Source organism: Asterias rubens, unplaced genomic scaffold (genome assembly GCF_902459465.1).
Source record: "Asterias rubens unplaced genomic scaffold, eAstRub1.3, whole genome shotgun sequence".
NCBI classification, from domain to species: Eukaryota; Metazoa; Echinodermata; class Asteroidea; order Forcipulatida; family Asteriidae; genus Asterias; species Asterias rubens.
This window is the reverse complement of record NW_022985703.1, coordinates 1,624-22,126: the sequence shown is the minus strand read 5'-3', so window position 1 is coordinate 22,126 and position 20,503 is coordinate 1,624. Positions and strand designations below refer to the sequence as shown.

At 37.2% G+C, this 20,503-nt stretch overlaps 1 protein-coding gene across 1 annotated transcript; it reads right to left on the bottom strand.

Annotated features, from left to right (window-relative positions):
• Positions 1 to 13,849: 13,849 nt before the first annotated feature.
• Positions 13,850 to 20,004, bottom strand: LOC117305825 (gamma-aminobutyric acid type B receptor subunit 2-like). Its single transcript, XM_033790699.1, has 6 exons — positions 19,914 to 20,004; positions 19,166 to 19,288; positions 18,024 to 18,207; positions 16,753 to 16,901; positions 15,952 to 16,113; positions 13,850 to 14,113 (listed from the first exon to the last, which is right to left on the bottom strand). The coding sequence occupies exons 1-6, from the start codon at positions 19,986 to 19,988 to the stop codon at positions 13,991 to 13,993; spliced, it is 816 nt and encodes a 271-aa protein (XP_033646590.1). The 5' UTR covers positions 19,989 to 20,004; the 3' UTR covers positions 13,850 to 13,990.
• Between the last annotated feature and the right edge of the window lie 499 nt (positions 20,005 to 20,503).

Sequence of the window (20,503 nt, the reverse complement as noted above, 5' to 3'; positions counted from 1 at the left end):
ACTTGTAAACTGGTACATGTTTTATTTGTATTGAGGGTATTTGTGTCCAGCCCCCCACCCCCCCCCCCCCCCAACACAATATACGGCATCCTGAGAAGGAAATCGCTCGTTTAGATTAGCAAGAGAGGCAATTATTGATAAAGACAGCTATAACAATTGTAATTGTTGTTAATGTACTTTGCTTAATTTTAAACCGATTTTGTTCAGGGACCCTTGAAAATAATACGCGATTGGCTCATAAATCATCTAATTGCAATTTCATAGATTGTCAACGATCTGTTGATTTATGTCAAAAAAATAAATAATAATAATTGTAAGTGTGATGTAGGTATAAGGGTTCAGTGCATCATATTTGCATTAGATGTGTTTGTGTGATGCTGCACATATTATGTCAAAAAAAAATATGCCTGGAATTAAAAAAGTTTACCAAAAAAACTGTAGCCCGAATGCCTTCAATTCCAATATCCCTGGCCTCTATTAAAACTCAATGAAGTCTATAAAAACAGTAAAACATTGAACAACAATAGAACTATGCTAAAAGAAATAATGCGAAATCTACTGATCTGACCTATGGGCTAGTGTAATCAGTGAGTTTTGAAATTCATAAGTTTGCCTAAAATAGAAATTACAAATTGTCCTTTATGCCCTTTGCGCACGAAGATAGTATGCATAAAACTACAGTTATTTCCCCCTTAGTTTCGATTGATTTGTATGCATTCCGAAGTAAACTTACTGGCAAATCTTCGTTGTGAACCTTTTTTTTCAGAGCAAAACAAATGATCTTCACTATTCTGGCTCACATGGGGACACCAAGTGAAAAACTTCAACGATTTTTCAAAAAAAAAAATCCTGACAATAACAATAGCAAGTGCCTGATGAAAGAGGATCTGATGACTTTTAATTGGTAAGTTTGATTGTTTCAAATTTAATTGCAGCAAAAACACAATTGATTAAAGGCACTAGACACTATTGGTAATTACTCAAAATAATTGTTAGCATTACTCGGTAACAATCAAAGGAGAGCTGTTGATGGTATAAAACATTGTGAGAAACAGCTCCCTCTGAAGAAACGTAGCTTTCGAGAAACACGTTTTCCACTAAAATATTTGACCGATTGAGTTCAAATTTTCACAGGTTTGTTATTTTATGCATATGTTGAGATACACCAAGTGAGAAGAATGATCTTTGCAGTTACCAATAGTGTCAAGTGTCTTTAAGTTCTTCTACCTGGGTAACTATTTCGCAAAGCCTTGTCTAGTAGAACAGTAAGCCCCACCTACCTGGGTATCCTTCGATATGAGGACCAGCTCATAACCCGGTAGTATCTCTGGATTATCGTTGATATCCTGAATTGCCAGCTCGGCAGCGGGCCTGACTGCCTGGCCTCCAGGCCATGAACCACTCATGGGGAAAAGCCCAAGCAGGTAGATCTTGGTAGAGTTCGGGACGGCAGATCCAAGTCGGAAAACTGATAGAGCCAGGATGAGGTAACGATACTCTGATATCTGAGGCAACATATTCAGCGGCCACGTCAAATATTAACGACAATGATCTCCACACGCGAAATCGCTTCTTATAACGTCCGGTAGCAGTGATCAAAACGATCTCGCACAGAGCATCGATGCAGCGTCAGATACTATACACATCTCACTTTACAATGTGACTGATTTAGTCTCATCTCAAGCGAATAACAGCTCAATCAATGGTCAGAGCCATTGCGTCAGAGCCACGATGTAACGGTAGTCTGCCATCCGAGGAAACATTTTCACGTACATCGGCCATGAGGCCTTTCGAAAAATGATGTCCGTGCGCAACGCAGTCCGCTCTGTAAGTATCAGTGATCAAAACGATCGCGCATATACCACTTTATACAGCGTTACCGATGTAGTCTCCTCTCGTGCATCTAATGGCTCAAGAGACACGATTTCATCTGGGTGGATCTATTAGAGTAATATGTCTTATGAACTCAAAGTGCATTCCCAAAAAATGATGTCCATACGCACTGCAACCTGCTCCTTGTAACATGTAGTAATAGTGATCCAAACGGTCGCGCATCCCCACTTTATACATCGATACTTATGTAGATTCCTCTCCAGCATTAACAGGTCAACTACCTGAGCCCAGTATTCGATTTCATCCGGTTGGATCTATTTATTTGTTTATGCCCTAAAAGGTACATGCAAAAATATGATGTGCATACGCAACACAACCCGCGCTGTAGACCGTGAGTAAGTTTGATCAAAACGATCTCGCATCCCAACTTTACACAGCAATACTGATGTAGCTAGTCTCTCCCCAAGCAACTAACAGCTCAATCAACTGAGCCAAGGAATGCGTTTTTTTCATCCAGGTGGATCTATGAAGTAGTAAGTATGATGCACTAAAAAGGCCATTCAACAAAATGATGTCCTTGTACGCAAAGCAAAATGCTCTTTTTAACGTGCAGTAACAGTTATCAAAAAGATCTCACACCGCACTTTACTCAGCGATACTGATGTAGTCTCCTCTCGTGTAAATACCAACTCGACCAACTTAGCCAAGGAATACGATTTTATCAGGATGAATCTATTAAGTAGTATGTCTTATGCACTACAAGGACATTCAGCAAACGGCTCTTTATAATGGGTAGTACCAGTAATTCAAACGATCTCGCATCCCCACTTTACACAGCGATACTGATCTAGTCTCCTCTCAAGCACTTAACAGCTCAATCAACTGAGCCGAGGAATACGATTTCATCCCGGGGTGGATTTAGTTATAAGTAAATGTCTCATGCACTAAAAGGAGTGACAACCAGGATTGTGCTCAGTGAGGTGCATGATACAATGTGAAAGAGAGCAAATTGTACACGTTAGTGTAAGAAACCTACATAGCGTCTAAAACAAAGGGGAAGGACGTTTTGTGTATATTGACGGTAAAATATGGCGCTTGGGCAAAAAATGTGATGGATGGCAATAATTATTTGGTTACCATATCTTGAACCTCTGGCAAACTACAAATTGCAATCGTTCTCTGCACTCGTACTTTATTACAACATAGAAAAGAAAAGATAACCGTATAGGCCTATAGGTCTATAGGAAACGCATAAAAAAATACATTGTTTGTTTTTAATGCAAATTAGTAAAAATTGTAAAGTGTTTCCCACCAGTCATAAAAAGGCACACACTCTAAAACAGCCACACAATTACAGAAAAAAAAAAAAACACTCAATGGATGCTGATATATTTACCCAGCAGGTCCTCATAATTTATGGACCTTGAAGGTCGTTCAAAACGTTTTAGTTGTTCGTTACTAAAAATGTGTTATTACAGTTAAAATTTTATTTATTAGAGTTGACGCTGTTCAACAGAAATACTTTTTAAAAGTCTGTAATCAATGTTTTAATATTCGCATAAATTTGGTAAGTCAAACAATTATATCGGAAAGGGAACTTGACACCGCAATTAAACCTGAGTTTATATTATACACGTTATATATACACGGATCATCGTATACAGTTTTACTAGAGACAATTTTGTCCGAACTATTGAGAGGTCAATTTCATTCTTCGGAATGGTTAGGGCCTATGACTTTATTCTGGCGCGAGAAATTGCATGATGGATCGCACGCTGGTCTAAGTGTTTACCTAATTGAGAAGTAGCATGCAAAGGTTAACGTTATCAAACCGCAACGCGTGGAAATAGAAACATTGAATTCCGAAAGGGGGCTACTGTCAATTAAAGGCACTCTACACCTTTGTGTAACCGTTAAAGGCAGTGGACACTATTGGTAATTGCTCAAAATAATTATTAGCATAAAACCTTACTTGGTATCGAGTAATGGGAAGCTGTTTACAGTATAATACTCTGTGAGAAACGGCTCCCTCTGAAGAAACATAGTTTTCGAGAAAGAAGTAATTTTCCACGAATTTGATTTCGAGACCTCAGATTTAGAATTTGAGGTCTCGAAATCAAGCATCTGAAAGCACACAACTTCGTGTGACAAGGTTTTTTTTTTCTATCATTATTATCTCGCAACTTCGACGACCGTCTGAGATCAAATTTTCACAGGTTTGTTATTTTATGCTTATGTTGAGATACAAAAACTGTGAAGGCTAGTCTTTGACAATTACCAATAATATCCAGTGCCTTTAAAGGCTAATGCTCTCACTAGGTGTTCCAAACGTTTGCATAAAACACAAATATTGAGAACATATGGACTTAGCGTTAATGTACTTTCCTTAGTTTGAAAACGAATTGGTCATCAAGGTTGCAAGAGAATGAACAACGAATAACATCATTGTTGCACTCACTTTTTTGCTTTCCGAAAAGAAAAAAATTGTGCATAATAAAAGGCTTCAGCTGAAGTCTTTTAATATTTGAGTGAGAATTTACCTCTTTCTCAAAACTACGTCACTCCGAGGGAGCCGTTGCTCACAACTAGTGTATGTATGTACTATTAACAATGCTCCATTGCTCGTTACCAAGTAAGTTATTATTATAAAAAATATGTTGAGTTATAACCAATAGTGTCGGTCTAGTGCTTAAGTGTTGTAGAGTCCATAATTAGGCGTCATTAAACCGAAAGGAACTCCGAAAGGAGGCTATTGCCAATAAAATCCACCAAGGTAAAATGTTCAGTTCGTTCCACGATATAGGAAGATGTTATCGTCATGCCCTTTATTGGGGCACGAAACCATCAAAATCGACGCGTAAAATTAGCATTATAGTTCAAATTGTTGTACGCACTATAGGCCCCTTTGTCCATTAAAACAAGCCACCTAGCAATCTGGAACCTATGATTGATTTCAGCCAAGGGTTATCTTTACCAAGGGACTTGTTTGTAAACTTCATAAGAACATTCTCAGAGGACCGGTCATGTCTGAATTTTATTCGATTCGATTATTTTTATTAAGTCAAAGTATCAACCCAGGTAGTTTGTCACAATTGCCATACTGTCTGGCTATTATATCAAAAGGGTACTGGTCCGGATGGTATTGCTGGGATAACGACAGTGTGTACTTTTTAGTATAATAACTCCGCACTGTTATTACTATACAGACTTTCTTGACATAGAAAGCTGTTGATACGACCCCATTATGAAGGAGGGTCTGAGTGGGGATTGACAGTACTTGATCGCCCAATGTGCATGACCTAATCCAGAAGTACGTTGACCGGTGATCTTAGCTAGATGAATCTTTGTCTTTGATGGAGCTTTGCACACAATTCAACATCATTGTTTTGTGCCGTTCATATAAGGTTACCGTTATCAACAGGGCCCATTTTTAGTAGTTATAAATGTTGCTTGCAAAAAAAAAGTTGCCAACCAACATTTCTTACAAGTTTACATTTTTGCAATTGTGCCCGACATTTTTGGGGGGTTCAGCAAAGAAATCTGTAAGAAGCATTTTCTGCTAAACAGCTTTATGAAAATGGACCCAGGTCAGTATTGACCCGGTTCTTGGTCACTGGGTCTGACCCTTTGTTGTGTCAGTTTGACCCGTAATTTCATCATGATCCAGAATTTGGTCAATTTTGCATACAATCTATAAGCAGAAAACTGTTTTTCTCCTTATTTTTGTGGGTCGATTTGACCAAGAAATGAGTCAGGCCTCCTTGAACATGTAATCCGCTGCAGGTATGAGCTTATTTGGGGAATAAAACATGTTTTCATTCCCCGACGCAAACAATTCTACTAAAACAATTCTTTTGAAAGCAATTTGTTTTTGAAGTAGGTCTATGGAATGACTTTGCAAGAGCAAACACACTCCAAATGAGTTTTTACACTTGGTTGTACCCACAAGTCTACAATTTAAAGTTACTTCTTGATAAACACTATGCTAACTCGGTAACACAACTAGTGGAATATTATTTGGAAATACGTTACACTAATGACAAGTGGGCAGTATTTGTTTTATTTTATATATATAATGAATAGGGTAGATGGCCTTCTTTCGATCCATACCGGACCTTCTTCAGGGGCATAAAACAAGTACAAACAAATACACATCCATTTATAGAAAAAGAGAGGGGAAAGGGATTAAAGCCATTATACACTTTCGGTATGCAGTATTGTCCAAGTCCCACACTTCGGGTATCACAACTTATATATTAAATAACAAACCTGTGAAAATTTTGGCTCAATCGGTCATCGGAGTCGGGAGAAAATAACGGGAAAACCCACTCTTGTTTCCGCACGTTTCGCCGTGTCATGACATATGTTTAAAATAAATCCGTAATTCTCGCTATCGAGAATTGATATTTTTTTAATGTTTTCTCAAAAAGTAAAGCATTTCATGGAATAATATTTCAAGAGAAGTTTTTCACCATTACCTTCTGTAAACCCTGTAAGGTATTTGTAAATCTGTGAATTATTATTATTTTTTTTTTCTGTACCGAAAGTGTATAATGGCTTTAAGGGAAGGATCCAGAAAGAAGCGGGAAAATTACAGCCAATCAAAGTTTCAGAAACTATTGGCGGCTAGGAACCAATATGAGTAAAGTGGCGAGGACAAAGGATGTTTAGTATGAAAGGATGGATTACTGGACCATAAAAGTGGTTATATATATATATATATATATAATGAATAGGGTAGATGGCCTTAGCTTTCGATCCAATCCGGACCTTCTTCAGAGGCATAAAACAAGTACAAACAAATACATATCCATTTATAGAAAAAGAGAGGGGGAAAGGGATTAAGGAAAGGATGTATATATATATTATTTTTTTTATAAAAGGTGAACAAGCAGAGACACTTTGTTGAGTTTTTTAATTTTTTTTTTTTAATTATTATTGAGTACAAGGACCAACCTAGATACAAAAAAAACAAAATGAAAATATTTGTCTTCAGGTTTAATAGGGAAAATAGTGTTGCCGTTTCAGATGTTTACATAAACAATTAGACATTGAAAGCAATAGTTCATATGAAATATTTGTTTTAACATAAAACAAAAACTATGTAAATTTGCACAATGTTGATCACTGATATATAATTGTCCGGAGAGATTTGTTTGGAAGTAGTATACAACAATCAATCAACTAACAAACACCCACAATTGAACCCATAATATGTGTTCAAAATATTATTGATTAAATAATAAGAACAGATACGTTTTAAGAATAGATACCAATACTATGTCATAGTGATATATAAACGGCTTCAAAATGTTTATATATGTCTAAATGTAATTCAATTACAATACATCCTTTTATTAATTTGTGAATAAATAATGTGAAAAAATGTTACAACGATTGGACTGCACTCTTGTGACAAAATCCATTATTACAAACATCTTTGTTTTGGTCCTGCTTTCATTTTGTTCTTTTAACTCCACCCTCTTGTGCAAAGGTTAACCGATGCTGTACTTCACCATTAGTGGAAGTGTATACATTGCACATACATGTATACATTATTAAACATATTGTAATAATTTAGCTAGTACAATATTGTGTTGTCTTGTTTCTACTTCACCGGTGAGTAAATGACAAACACAACACTGACTCACAATTAAGAATAAGTATCCAAATAAAAAAAATGTCCCTTAAAGGCCAAGCTGTTAACTTAAATTTTATAGAGTCTTTTCAGCGTAAAAAAACATACTGATTTAACTCGTATCTTTCTGTTGTGTTTTTATATCTCCCCAGAGTAAATGACAAACACAACAACAACTTGCAATCAAGAATAAGTATACACATGTCCCACAAGGACAATTAACCTTGAGTGTCATCTATAAAGGAATGTGCGTGTAGTTTTAGTGTAGTTTTAGTGTTCCTCTCACTTGACTCATTTTGTAAAGATGGATGTGGACGGCCTCAGTTATCACCGCCTGGGGATAGCCCAAAAGGCACATAGGCAAAATCCAATTTCCTCCTGTTGGACAATTTAACAGCTCAACAGTCGTGTAAGTGTTGAAGACCATACTAATAAATAATAATATAATAAGGAGTGGGTCAAGCCATGGTTAATTTGATTTGAATGTGTTTCAAGTTTGCAGTACATAACCAGTTAACATAATTAATATGAAATGCGGTTGGTAAACTCGAATCTTCTTAGTACTCTCTTAATGTAAAACAGTAAGCATTTTACACTCTTGTCCGAGTGGTATCCGTTTCGCTCTTTTTGAGTGAAAGTGGAACGAATTTCACTCTAGTTCGAGTTGAATGTACCCGTATTTCATTCTTAAAAGAGTTGTCTGCCAGAGGGCTCTTTGCACGAGCACTAGGAGAGTACTTTGTGGGAAATTTTGCAGTCGAGAAATCTCCAGTATGAATTGAGCACAACTTAATGCATGTTTTTTTTTTTCCTTTTTCTTTTTTTCTTGAACAAACACTAATGTGGATAGTTTGAGAAGACAAAAAAAGTCTCTTCCGAGAATCAGTATTCCATCATCTCATTATTTGTATCCTTTCAGTGTTTAAACATTTCGAACTTCATAAACACAATATTTTGAAATGTGTGACAATAATACAAATGTTGAACCAGTACAGTGGCACGTCAACAATAGCAAACGTCAACTTTGTGATGTAAAAACAAAAATGTCCAATAAGATTGGCAGCAAGCTCGTACACAAATCACACTAGGCACTATATTTTAAATAAATTAGCTAAGCACAATAAATATTATAATTACGAGGACATGGTTACCAGCCCAAAAAGTATTCAGCATGTAATACAACCGTTGACTAGTATGCTGCAAATATTGGTGTAGCACAAACTTGTTAAGCAATATTGAAATTAGGCCCCCACCTAGAAATTGGTCAATCCTTCCTCCTGCGCGGGACCCTCTCAAAACAGTGTGCGATAAACAGTTGAGCTTTCTATGTTGTTAGTGCAAATTATTGATAATTTGATACAAGTTTCAAAATGTAGGGTGCTATATTACTTGTAAATTGACCCATTAATGTGCAATGCATTATAATTAATATACTTATATGTACATCTTTATGTGTTAATTGCTGCTAATCTTCCATAAGTTATAAAACAGTAATTTTAAAGTGCACACATCATACACCACAGTAGATCAGTGCAATATACATAAAAATATTTGAAAACTAATGCAGCCTCTGAAGAGTTCAGTCTTCAACTGCTTCTTAAAAGTCACCATTATAAGTAGATTGACAGACTTAGGACGGAATATGTAAAGGACCATATTAAGCACAATGTCAATTCCTACCTTCAGCTCCACTAAGTTTCTGAATGTCTATGTTTTCTTCCTTGTATAGCTCTTAACCTAGAGTGGCTTTTGTTTTTGGCGACTTGCATAAAAAGAAAAAAAAAACTATCGCACAATTGCACATAAACTCACGGTACAAGGAAGTCCCAGTGGACAATCTTTGTTAAAAACTTGTTTTGACTGAATTGCTGTAGAAACATGTGTACAATGGTTTGATTTGGCTAAACACTGGTGCTGGTTGTTACTTTTCTCTTGTAAATAGATTGAAAATAGATTTTCACATGTGTGTTACTTCATGTAGGGTCGCATTTGGATGTGGACACTGGGTCCAATTTCATAAAAGGTTTTTAGCTGAAAATGCTGTTTTGCAAATTTAACTCCTTAGCTAAGAAAGAAGGTAGATGGCTATCAGTAACAGCAATGGAAAACGTACAGTACCTTTGCTGGTAACCTATTCTTGCTGAGCACAAGTGTTCTGTATTGCTTTAAACATTTCTGCTAAGCAGAAATGAGCAGAATACAAGTCACAAATTTCACAACAACAAGATAGTTTGGCTGTTTTTATTTATTTATTTAATAAGCATAATATTGTTGTGCTTGATTGTTTTGTTTCTGCTTAATAAGCATTTGTATGAGATTGGACACGGCCCAATTTCAGAGAGCTGCTTAAGCACAAAATTTTGCTAAAGCGAAATAATCCTTGCTTAGTAAAATCAGATTACCGGCCAAGACTCCACTCAGTTGTTATTCTACCAGTCACAAGCAATGTATATGGCATGAAATTTCGGCCAATAACATGTTTAAAATAAGAGTGCTATTTCGTGATTAAGCAAATTGTCTGCTTAAAGGCAGTGGACACTACTGGTAATTAGTCAAAATAATTATTAACATAAAACCTTACTTGTTAACGAGTAATGGGGAGAGGTTAGTAGTATAAAACATTGTGAGAAACGGCTCCCTCTGAAGTGGAGTAGTTTTCGAGAAAGAAGTAATTTTTCACGAATTTGATTTCGAGACCTCAATTTAGAATTTGAGGTCCCGAAATCAAGCATCTGAAAGCACACAACTTCGTGTGACAATGGTGTTTTGTTCTTTCATAGTTATCTCGCAACTCCGACGACCAATCAAGCTCAAATTTTCACAGGTTTCTTATTTTATGCATATGTTGAGATACAGCAAGTGAGAAGCATGGTCTTTGACAATTACCAATAGTGTCCACTGGCTTTAAGCAGCCCTATTTTACACATGTTACTTGCCAAAATGTCATGCCATATACATTGCTTATGACTAGTATTTAGCTGTTGTTTACTTCGCATAACAATTGAGTGGAGTCTTGGCCGGTAATCTGATTTTACTAAGCAATGAATTTTTTGCTTAAGCAAAGTTTTTTGCTTAAGCAGCTCTATGAAATTGGGCCCTGGTCTGTGAAACTTCATCTTGATTGTGCTACGTGCAAGTTTATACGCATGCAATTGTCATGACCAGATGTAGTATATAAATTAATAACTTTCCGTTGAAGACCCTATTAATCAGCCAGCAAAGCAAGTGATCCGCATACGATTGATAATCACATCGTCATTTCTCTTACATTAGTAATGCCTTCTACATCTGGGGCCAATTTCATAGAGCTGCTTAAGCAACAAATTTGCTTAAGCACGAAAATAGCTCACTTATTTTACACATGTTACTGGCCAAAATTTCATGCCATAGACATTGGTTATGACTAGTATTTAGCTGTTGTTTACTGTTGTTTAGCATAACAATTGAGTGGAGTCTTGGCCGGTAATCTGATTTTACTAAGCAATGAATTTTTTGCTTCAGCAAAATTTTGTGCTTAAGCAGATCTATGAAATTGGGCCCAGCTGGTGATGCCGTTAGCTATTTAGTAGAATTCGTGTATACAGGATGTAACAACAATCGACAACAGTCTTCGAGTCTATTTTGTTAGCATTGATAACCTCGGTCCTTTTGGTTGGTGAAAATGGTTTGCAACAGCTAATTATATTTTCTCAGCAATCATAAACAAAACACGAATTAAAAAGCACGTGGGGAAACTTAAAACTTGTTCCATTTTTGTAATTTCGTTTCCAGTGATTGATGTTGGAAGTACAACGGCTTTTAAAAGTAAAAAAAAAAAAAACAGGTTGAGAAACATTCGCTCTGTAGTAGTATGGATATGTACAACGATACAGTGTTCATGCCCCATCATTTGAAACTGAGAAGCGTTACTGCCAGTAATGTTTCTCAAATGTTGTGTTCATATAGGAGTTATTATTTCATATAGGAATTATTATTCCTGCAGGGAAATTATTCGCTCTGGAATTTCGGCGATATCTCAACAACGCGACCCTTTGGAACATAAAATAATTGTCATTAGTTGTTTTGTATAATATAAACTGTATATGCCCATTGGATAAAACAAACGGACGGTTCCAACAATCAAAGGTTACATTGACTTTCCATTGGTGCACCATTGGAGTATGATTCGTGTATTGTAGTCGAGAGTAATGTTATTACAACATACAACTCACCGAGACGATAATTTATCATGTTGTTATTGCAGCTGTCTGGCTTGGATGACAAATCAATGGAATAATGTGAAACTACTCTAAACGATTTCAAAATCAAATGATGCGGAACTATGTTTCTAATTGTTTGTGTCTTGTATATGGTTTGTTTATGAGTGTCCTCTTGCGATTTGTTTTGCTTTTCAATCATAATTTACCCCTGCGTTAGATGACTGAACATTCGAGTCACCAGATGACTAAGCATCTGGTGATAGTTTTATAATCAGATGTACTCATACCATCAACAGGACCAATTTTCATAATAGCCCAACATTGTTTCCGTTTTTTATATATTATATATATATATATTTTACCTTTGATCTTGCTATTCTTATTAATTGACCATTGTTAGTTGCATCATGATGCAACTTGCTCTCTAATCCTACCCTTTCATGTCTCCCTGCATTGTTGTCGAACAATACATTTACCACTTTTATGGTCCAGTAACCCTTCCTTTCATTCTAAACATCCTTTGTCCTCGCCACTTCACTCCTATTGGTTCATAGCCACCAATATTGTTTCTGAAATAGAAACTTTGATTGGCTGTTATTTTCCCGCTTCTTTCTGGATCCTTTCCTTAATCCCTTTCCCCCTCTCTTTTTTTGTAAATGGATATGTATTTGTTTGTACTTGTTTTATGCCTCTGAAGAAGGTCCGGATTGGATCGAAAGCTAAGGCCATCTACCCTATTCATTATATATATATATATGTTTTGTGTTCATGAATAAATGTTCGAAGCAAGAATTGAGTGGGGGTACCAGTTGCAGCATTTGAAACTGTTATGCTATTTTGAAGGGTAAACCCTTTTTTGTTGAGCAATATGCTTAGTAAGTTTGTACGCTTACAGGCTTCGTGAAATCGGGCCCTGATAAGAATAACTTGCTAAGGCACTGTTGGGCTGCCCGAATAAACCATAGGCAGTAGTGGTAATGGGCAACATTTTGTAAGTCACTGGACGCCTTTGGTAATTGTCAAAGATCAGTCTTTTCACTCGGTATATCATACATATGCGTAAAATAACAAGTTAAAGGGAAGGTACACGTAAGGTAATTACTCAAAACAAATATTAACTTAAAAACTGAATTGGTAACAAGTATTGAGCAGCTGCTGATAGTATAACACATTGTGGGAAACGACTCCCTCTGAAGTGTTGAAATTTTTGAGAAAGAGATAATTTCTCACTAAAATAAAAAGACTTCTCGCAACTTCGATGACCAAATGAGCACAAAATTAATGGTCACAGGTTTGTTACTGTATGCATCAGTTGAGATACACCAAGTGAGAACACTGGTCCTTAACAATTACCAAACGTGTACAGTGCCTTTAACACCACTTTGAACTGAAAACAAAATCGATTTAGAAACAGCCAATTTGTTTTTGCACCAACCCATTTTCTCTTGCTGTTTATTAGTGCACTGGATATGACCGACTTCCCTTTCAATGGAGCTTAACTGATAAATGCCGTGTCATGATGAACTCAGTAGGAGTTGGTTTACTTGTTAATGCTCCGGGGAAGACTGGGGAAGCAAAGGTGCAGTTTATATAACAGCCCAAATTGAATTGTCTATTTGAGCAAATCCGTCATGCAATACATGTTTGTCATGTCTTGTCTCACTGTTTGTAGTTGTCTGTAGTTGTCTGTCTAGGCTGTCTTCTACCAGCCTTGGCTCATACTCACTTTATGTTGGTTTACAGAGAATAACTAATTTCCCTCCATCCCCTGTGCTTTATATTTTGCTTATCTATGTAATATTTTGAGTTATTTCTTGAGAAGAGTAGTATACAATAAATGTTGACTCGACTGACATTGATACACCTCTTTCTCAAAAATGCAGTTTATAACGGCCCAAAATGTAGCAAAACCGTCATGAAATAAATAAAGGAGACGATATAATTAATTGGTGCAAACCACTTACCGACCAAAAGGACCTATGGTAAAAATGCAACAAAAATAGTTAACGGCCGGACGTTTCGATGTTTGTTTGCCATTTTGCCTTCGAGAAAGTCTCTGCTAGGATCGAAACGTCAGGGCCCAATTTCTTAGTGCTGCTCATTGGACAGAAAGTTATGCTTAAAACATTTCTGCTCAGCAAATATAAGCAGGATACCAGTCACAGATTGTACATGTGACATGCAATGCCTGGTAACCTTATTCTGGTAAGCATCATTTTGTTGTGTTAAGCTACTTTTCGTGCTTATAAGCACTTCTATGAAATTAGACACAGGACATTAACGAAATAAATGACGGATAAATATCTAACTGACATTACATTTACGTTGAGTTGTTTTGTTTCTTCACACCAGCTGGAGCCACGCCTACGTCTGAGCGTTCTGTATTCCCCCATGCGGACGTGCTTTGGACGAAGCTTGGCTCATTCCCTTGATCAAGTGGTGTCTACAAAGAAAACCAAACAAACATCACCGTAAGTACAGCTATTAAAAACCGTGTATTACCTTTGAGCCTTCCTCCGTACTTTAAAGACACTGGATACTATTGGTAATATTGTCAAAGACCAGTCCTCTTACTTGCTGTATCTCAACATATGCATAAAATAACTAACCTGTAAAAATTTCAGCTCAATCGGTCGTCGAAGTTGCGAGATAATAGTAAAAAAAACAAAAAAACAAAAAACACCCTTGTCACATCTACTTGTGTGCGTTCAGGTGCTTTCGGGCCCTCAAATTCTAAATCTGAGGTCTCGAAATCAAATTCGTGGAAAATTACTTCATTCTCGAAAACTACTCCACTTCAGAGCGAGCCGTTTCTCACAATGTTTTATACTATCAACCTCACCTCATTACTTGTTACCAAGTAAGGTTTTATGCTAATAAATATTTTGAGTAATTACCAAAAGTGTCCACTGCCTTTTAGGTTCATGTGACTAGACCGAGAGGCAAAGACGTTTTCTTTCCCTTTTTATTGTGACAGTCCTACATTACGTCATAAGCCTATTTTCTTTAGCACTGCTAGTTGTCTTCCTCTTATAGCAACCAACCCCAAATGTTTTCTTGTTACCTGTTTGTTTTGTCTCATTGTTTGTTGTGTGTCTATTTAGGCTGGCTGACAAGCCTGCGCTAAATCAGACAGCCTCCTGCTCTCTTCATTAATTATGGTTTACATTGGGGTGTTTTCCCCCTCCATCCTCAGCCTGTGCATGTAATTTTGCGTATATATTTAAAATGTTGTATACGTTGTAATTGTGAATAATGATTAAGGACTTGAATTGCAATGGTAACCTCTTTCTCGCGGCAACTAACTGCACCAAGGTAACCAACGGCCATTATTTTGACATCATTGAACAAAATGCATCAACAACAACACATGTAACCAAGTTAGGGATACTATTCAGTGGCTACGTGCAAGAAGTGAAACAAATCGCACGAATGCAAGAACAAGTTGTGCACGTAATGGACAAAGTTTGGGACCACTTTGATTATTAGAGGTATAACGTGTACAAGCCTGTGGTCGTTGTATTTAGTCTACCCGATAGCCAACGCATTATTGCATGAAATAGCGCCCTCTTGCAGATTAACCTCCGTCATTGGCCTACGATCACATTGGCCTAAGATTGCAAGTTAGAGCGTGTGAATCTGCGGGGGAATTCTGTGTGGCCGATGCGGAGGAATATCCCTAGTCTCAGACTTGAAATCAAGTCTAGTACATAGAGGAATATCAATGCACACGTTCAGCTACCCTGCGTTATTTTCACATGAAAAAAAATTGTTCTTCTTAAAGACATTGGACACTTTCGGTAAACAGTATTGTCAAAGGCCCACACTTTGTGTATCACACTTTCTATATAAAATAACAAACCTGTAAAAAATTTAGGCTCAATCGACCATCGGAGTCGGGAGAAAATAACGGGAAACCCACCCTTGTTTCCGTACGTTTCCTCATGTCATGAAATGTGTTCAAAATAAATTCGTAGTTCTCGCTATCGAGAATTGATATTGTTTTAATGTTTTCTCAAAAAGTAAAGCATTTCATGGAATAATATTTCAAGAGACGTCTTTCACCATTACCTTCTGTAAACCCCTGTAAAGTTATTTGTAAATCTGTGAACTTTTTTTTAAATATTTTTTTTACCGAAAGTGTATACTGTCTTTAAAGCCCCTTACGAAGCTATGCTTTAAGCCTTGTTCGGGGCGAACATGCATAACAAAACATAAATAAGTTGAAAACCTTTGTTTTATTCCATCCCGATTGCCCAATAATAGTTGATAACATCTTACCGAACACCTGCAGTTACTTCTGTAGCGTAGTAATTCTTTACGGAGGTGCTGTACTTCAGTCTGGGAGTCCGTTTTGGAATTCTCTCCCGTGAGAATCGTGCTCGGTCGCGTCGTCGTGACTAGTTGATTTCTGGCTGGCTGAACCTCGTTGCGCATTTTAATCTGGATCCAGTAAAGAAAAAAAGTCCGTATGTTTACCCTCTAAAGAATGTCGGTATATAATTAATGGTTTGTTTTGCAATTTCCAATAATTGCACTACTTTAATGTAGGTGAAAGTTTTTGTTTGCTTAAATAATTAAGTTATGCCATTTGCTTTCATTTACCATTGACAATTGCCAAACTGAATTCGTATAAAAAGGCTTCTGTCAGAGTTTTGTCCTGCCCCATTCTCACAAGACTCTGGTCGATTGAAGACCCCCCCCCCCTCAATAACGTATGGGTTGTTCCATTATAGGATATCATGTCATTGCACTTTGCAGGGGGTTTGGCTTTGTTTGGCCGACTGTGTTGGGTTGACTTTTTGCTAGGAGGTGATATGCAGGGGCGACTGTGTTTGGTCGACTTTGTAGGGTAACTTTTCTTGGAGGTGATATTCCAGGGGCGACATTGTTGGGTCGACTTTGATGGGGTGATTTTGCTACGAGGTTACGTTCAGGGGCAACTTTGCATGGCCGACTTAGGTAGGATGACTTTGCTATTGGATATGACACTGCAGGGCGACTTTTTTGACCGGCTTAAAAGGGGACGTTTTTAAGGGGCAATGTAACTGGTTTCCGTTTGGAGAAAAACCTGTACCGTACCTTTGGTATGAATACAACACACAGTGTAAGCGTTGTTGCAAGCCAGATTGTAGTCGCCACCAAGACATAGTTGACGTTGCGCTCTTCTAGAACGAAGGATACCGGAGCACAGATAAACGATAGAATCAGGACGTTGTAAACACAGATGCCTGGAAAGAAAATAACAACATTATGACACATATTAAACCAAATCGAGATGTCCGAACCCATGTATATTCGAGATAGCGTTGCTTCCATTGTTGGAATGTTTTGACTCGCCCGGGTCTGGTCTGATCTAGTGCATATACTAACGAAAACGATTAACACGCACTTTCACCCTAAAACAACGACTTTTTAAACATAAGGTATGTGTTTGTTGTTGCTCTCTTGGTAGGGATGGTTTTTTTTTTTTTTTTTAGTTTGTACTTTTGTAAAAAAAAAAATTACCTTGCAATTTAATGCTCGGAAAGTTGGTATTCTCATAGTTCCCGTCGACGGAAGGGGGGGGGGGGGGTTGCTGGCACCCCGTGTTCGCCCATGCGTTTCTTTTGAACAAAATGGCTTCTAGTCGCAAGTTGTCGCAACTCTCCCAATATACGGCGCTGAGTCTGCATATTAAAGTGCACCACCAAGAGTTCTTCCGGGAAAGTTAATTCAGAAAATAGGGTAATACAGATTGGATTTTTGCGTATAAAAAGACATTTGGAACCATGTCACTTTCGTAGTAACCCAAAAATCAAGGTAACTTCAGCCAATAATTATACTAAATGGTTATTTTAGAATGTGGATTAGTTTTGTAACATAACCTGTAAAGCCGACCTCCGGTGGCGCTATGTGCTGTAAACTGAAATTGTTTATGTTCTCACTTAATACTCTGAGTCATTGAGTGCAGAGATTGGTATTTTTCTGGTCTCCCAGGCTAAGAAAGCTTCAAGAACTAGAAGTAGACTATTGATGACGTGAAGCTCCCAATCTAGTGGACCAGATTGGCTGAAAGGGGCACTAATGCCAAAACCAGGGCTATATAGGGCACAGTTTAAACCATGTGTAACGGAAGGCCCGACATACAATTTTACCAAGTATAGCGATGACAAGAACGAGCGGACGGTCTTCCTGTAAAGAGGCTGGGCAGATTATATCAAAGACTGTGTGAGAAACTGTGTAATTCTGGACTGAACTCTGGATGTGTTTTAGTTAGGACCCATGACCTGTCTTAAGCTTAACATCTTACGACAAGGGCGCCACCTCTTGGCGGCTGTTGTACATAACAATATGTTCGGTGTTACACTTACCTATGTATTTGGAGTCGTTGAGTGCCGGGATGGATACTTTTCTGGTCTCCCAGGCTAGGAAAGCTCCAAATACTAGAAGTAGACCATCGATGACGTAGAAGGCCCCAATCCAGTAAATCTGATGGATTGATTCACACGTCGTACGAATTGGGGTGTACACGATGTCGTCATTGTCCTCATCAATCTGGAGGCAATTTTTTTTTTATTGGGAAATTGATTTTCTGAGTGATGAAAATATTCGTACATCGTTTTTGTTTATGATTTAATATTTATCTTGACCGTTCCTTAACGGAAAGTGTATAGACCAAAAAAATGTGAACAGTTTCGTTCAATGGCTGACGAAATGTTTCAGTGTTATAGACAAAGATTCGACACATTATTGTCATGGTGGTTGTTTCGTTATGAAATTAAACGTATAGAATCATACTTTGGTAATGCTTTTGGTGATGAGAGTACTGGTCTTTGACAATACTAAATATGTGTTTCAATGTTGTGTTAAGGAACATGATTCTCTTGCAACTTTGCTACCCAATTGAGTTGTTGCTGGGATACACCAAGTGTGAAAACTAGTCATTGCCACTTACCAACCAGTACCTTTAAGCAAACATTTCCGTAATTTTTTGTTGAGTTAACATGGAATATTTAGAAACTTTTGATAAAATAGTAAAATTTGATTGTAAACAGTTAAAGGCAGTGGAAACTATTGGTAATTACTCAAATAGTTATCATCATAAAACCTTACTTGGTAGCGAGTAATGGGGAGAGGTTGGTAGTATAAAACATTGTGAGAAACGGCTTCCTCTGAGGTGGAGTAGTATTTGAGAAAGAAGTAATTTTCCACGAATTTTATTTCGAGACCTCAAGTTTATAATTTGAGGTCTCAAAATCAAGCAACACAAAGCACACAACTTCGTGTGACAAGGGTGTTTTTTTTTCTTTCATTATTATCTCACAACTTCGACGACCGATTGAGCTGAAATTTTCACAGGTTTGTTATTTTATGCATGTGTTGAGATACACCAACTGTGAAGACTGGTCTTTGGCAATTACCAATAGTGTCCACTGTCTTTAAACAAAAACTATCTGTGGTTGCAATATTCAACAATTCACTACTTTCAACTTGGAGAGCAATTCATACTCACAACTTTGGTTCCGTGTTGTTCCGTTACTGTTATTGGATCAATGATCTCCCATAGAATCAGGATCGCAGCGTCCAGTGTGATGAGAACGGCCACGCTGATGAGCAGCCACTGATCCCTCACCCTCTGTTTGTAAATAAAGAAAACCATTGTTATAATCTGCAAAACACCCAACTAATCCGTAAAGTTATACATACATTCGGTGATTGACAATGGACACGATTGTTAGCTGAAAAAAAAAACTTACTTGGTAACGAGCAATGGAGAGCCGTTGATAGTGTAAAACATTGTGAGAAACGGCTTCCTCTGAAGTGACGTAGTTTTTGAGAAATAGGTAATTTCTCAGTAAAATATTTGAATTGATTTCGAAACCTCACGCGCGTGTTCTCGATTGGGTAAGGGTGTTTTTTCTTCCATTATTATCTCGCAAATTCGACGACCAATTGAGTTCAAATTTACTGTAAAATACAACAACAACAAATTGTGCTATACACTTTAGTGTTTTATTGCGGCTGTTCTTTTGTGTATTTTGTATCATACGTTTTTTTTTGTTTTAATTTTGATGACATGGTAAAGCTGAATTGATTGTGTTTCAATCTAGAAAAAAGAGACCCGCAATATATCATCATCTTTCTCAATCAGAAGAGGCATGCGCAGAGTCATACACAATGACTCGAAACAAATTTAATTTCGCTGTTTTCAATAACATGAAGAAAAAAACTCCAACATAAATGCAATGTTCACAGTTTACCATTTTCATCTTCGTTGAATGGGTGAATATTTTGTGTACTCGCCATGTCTTACTGAACATCGAGCCAAATGCCATAGAAAAACCGATGGCAAGAAACCACGTCTTGGCCTGTACATAGAAGAAGAAGACAAAAAATAGAACAACATTAAAGTTGTTGTATTGTGGCTTTGATTTGATGATGAATTTGCTATGCTCAATATTTGTAAACCAAGTTAGCATCTAACATGACTTGGACATCCTTTGTTTCGTCAATTTGAAGCTAGTTTCTGTCGATGTATAGCAACCAGCAGTTACATGACACAAAACCTCTAAACTGGTTCATAATTATTAGTTTATGTGGGTATTTTTGTGTAGGACCAAAAACAGAATGTCCAAAGATTGATATTTAATTTACACGGTTGAAAGATAATGGTGGTAGCAAGCTTCCCTTTACAAGCCACTTACTGAGGTTCTGTATAGTTTTTGGAAAAAAGAGTGAAACCATTCCACGAACAATGTTTAGAACGTGAACGTATACGAGTATTGGTATTTAACTACTATCGGTAATTACGTTTGCCGATAAAATGGTTTTCTTCCCAATTTTCAAGACG

Excerpts from the sequence above, each read along its gene's own strand:
- LOC117305825 (XM_033790699.1), bottom strand. The coding sequence starts at position 19,988 with ATGGCATTTGGCTCGATGTTCAGTAAGACATGGCGAGTACACAAAATA. Across the intron at positions 16,114-16,752 it reads GTGTTGTATTCATACCAAAG|ATTAAAATGCGCAACGAGGT; the intron begins GTACGGTACAGG and ends TACTGGATCCAG. Across the intron at positions 14,114-15,951 it reads GAAGTAACTGCAGGTGTTCG|ACACCACTTGATCAAGGGAA; the intron begins GTAAGATGTTAT and ends TTTTCTTTGTAG.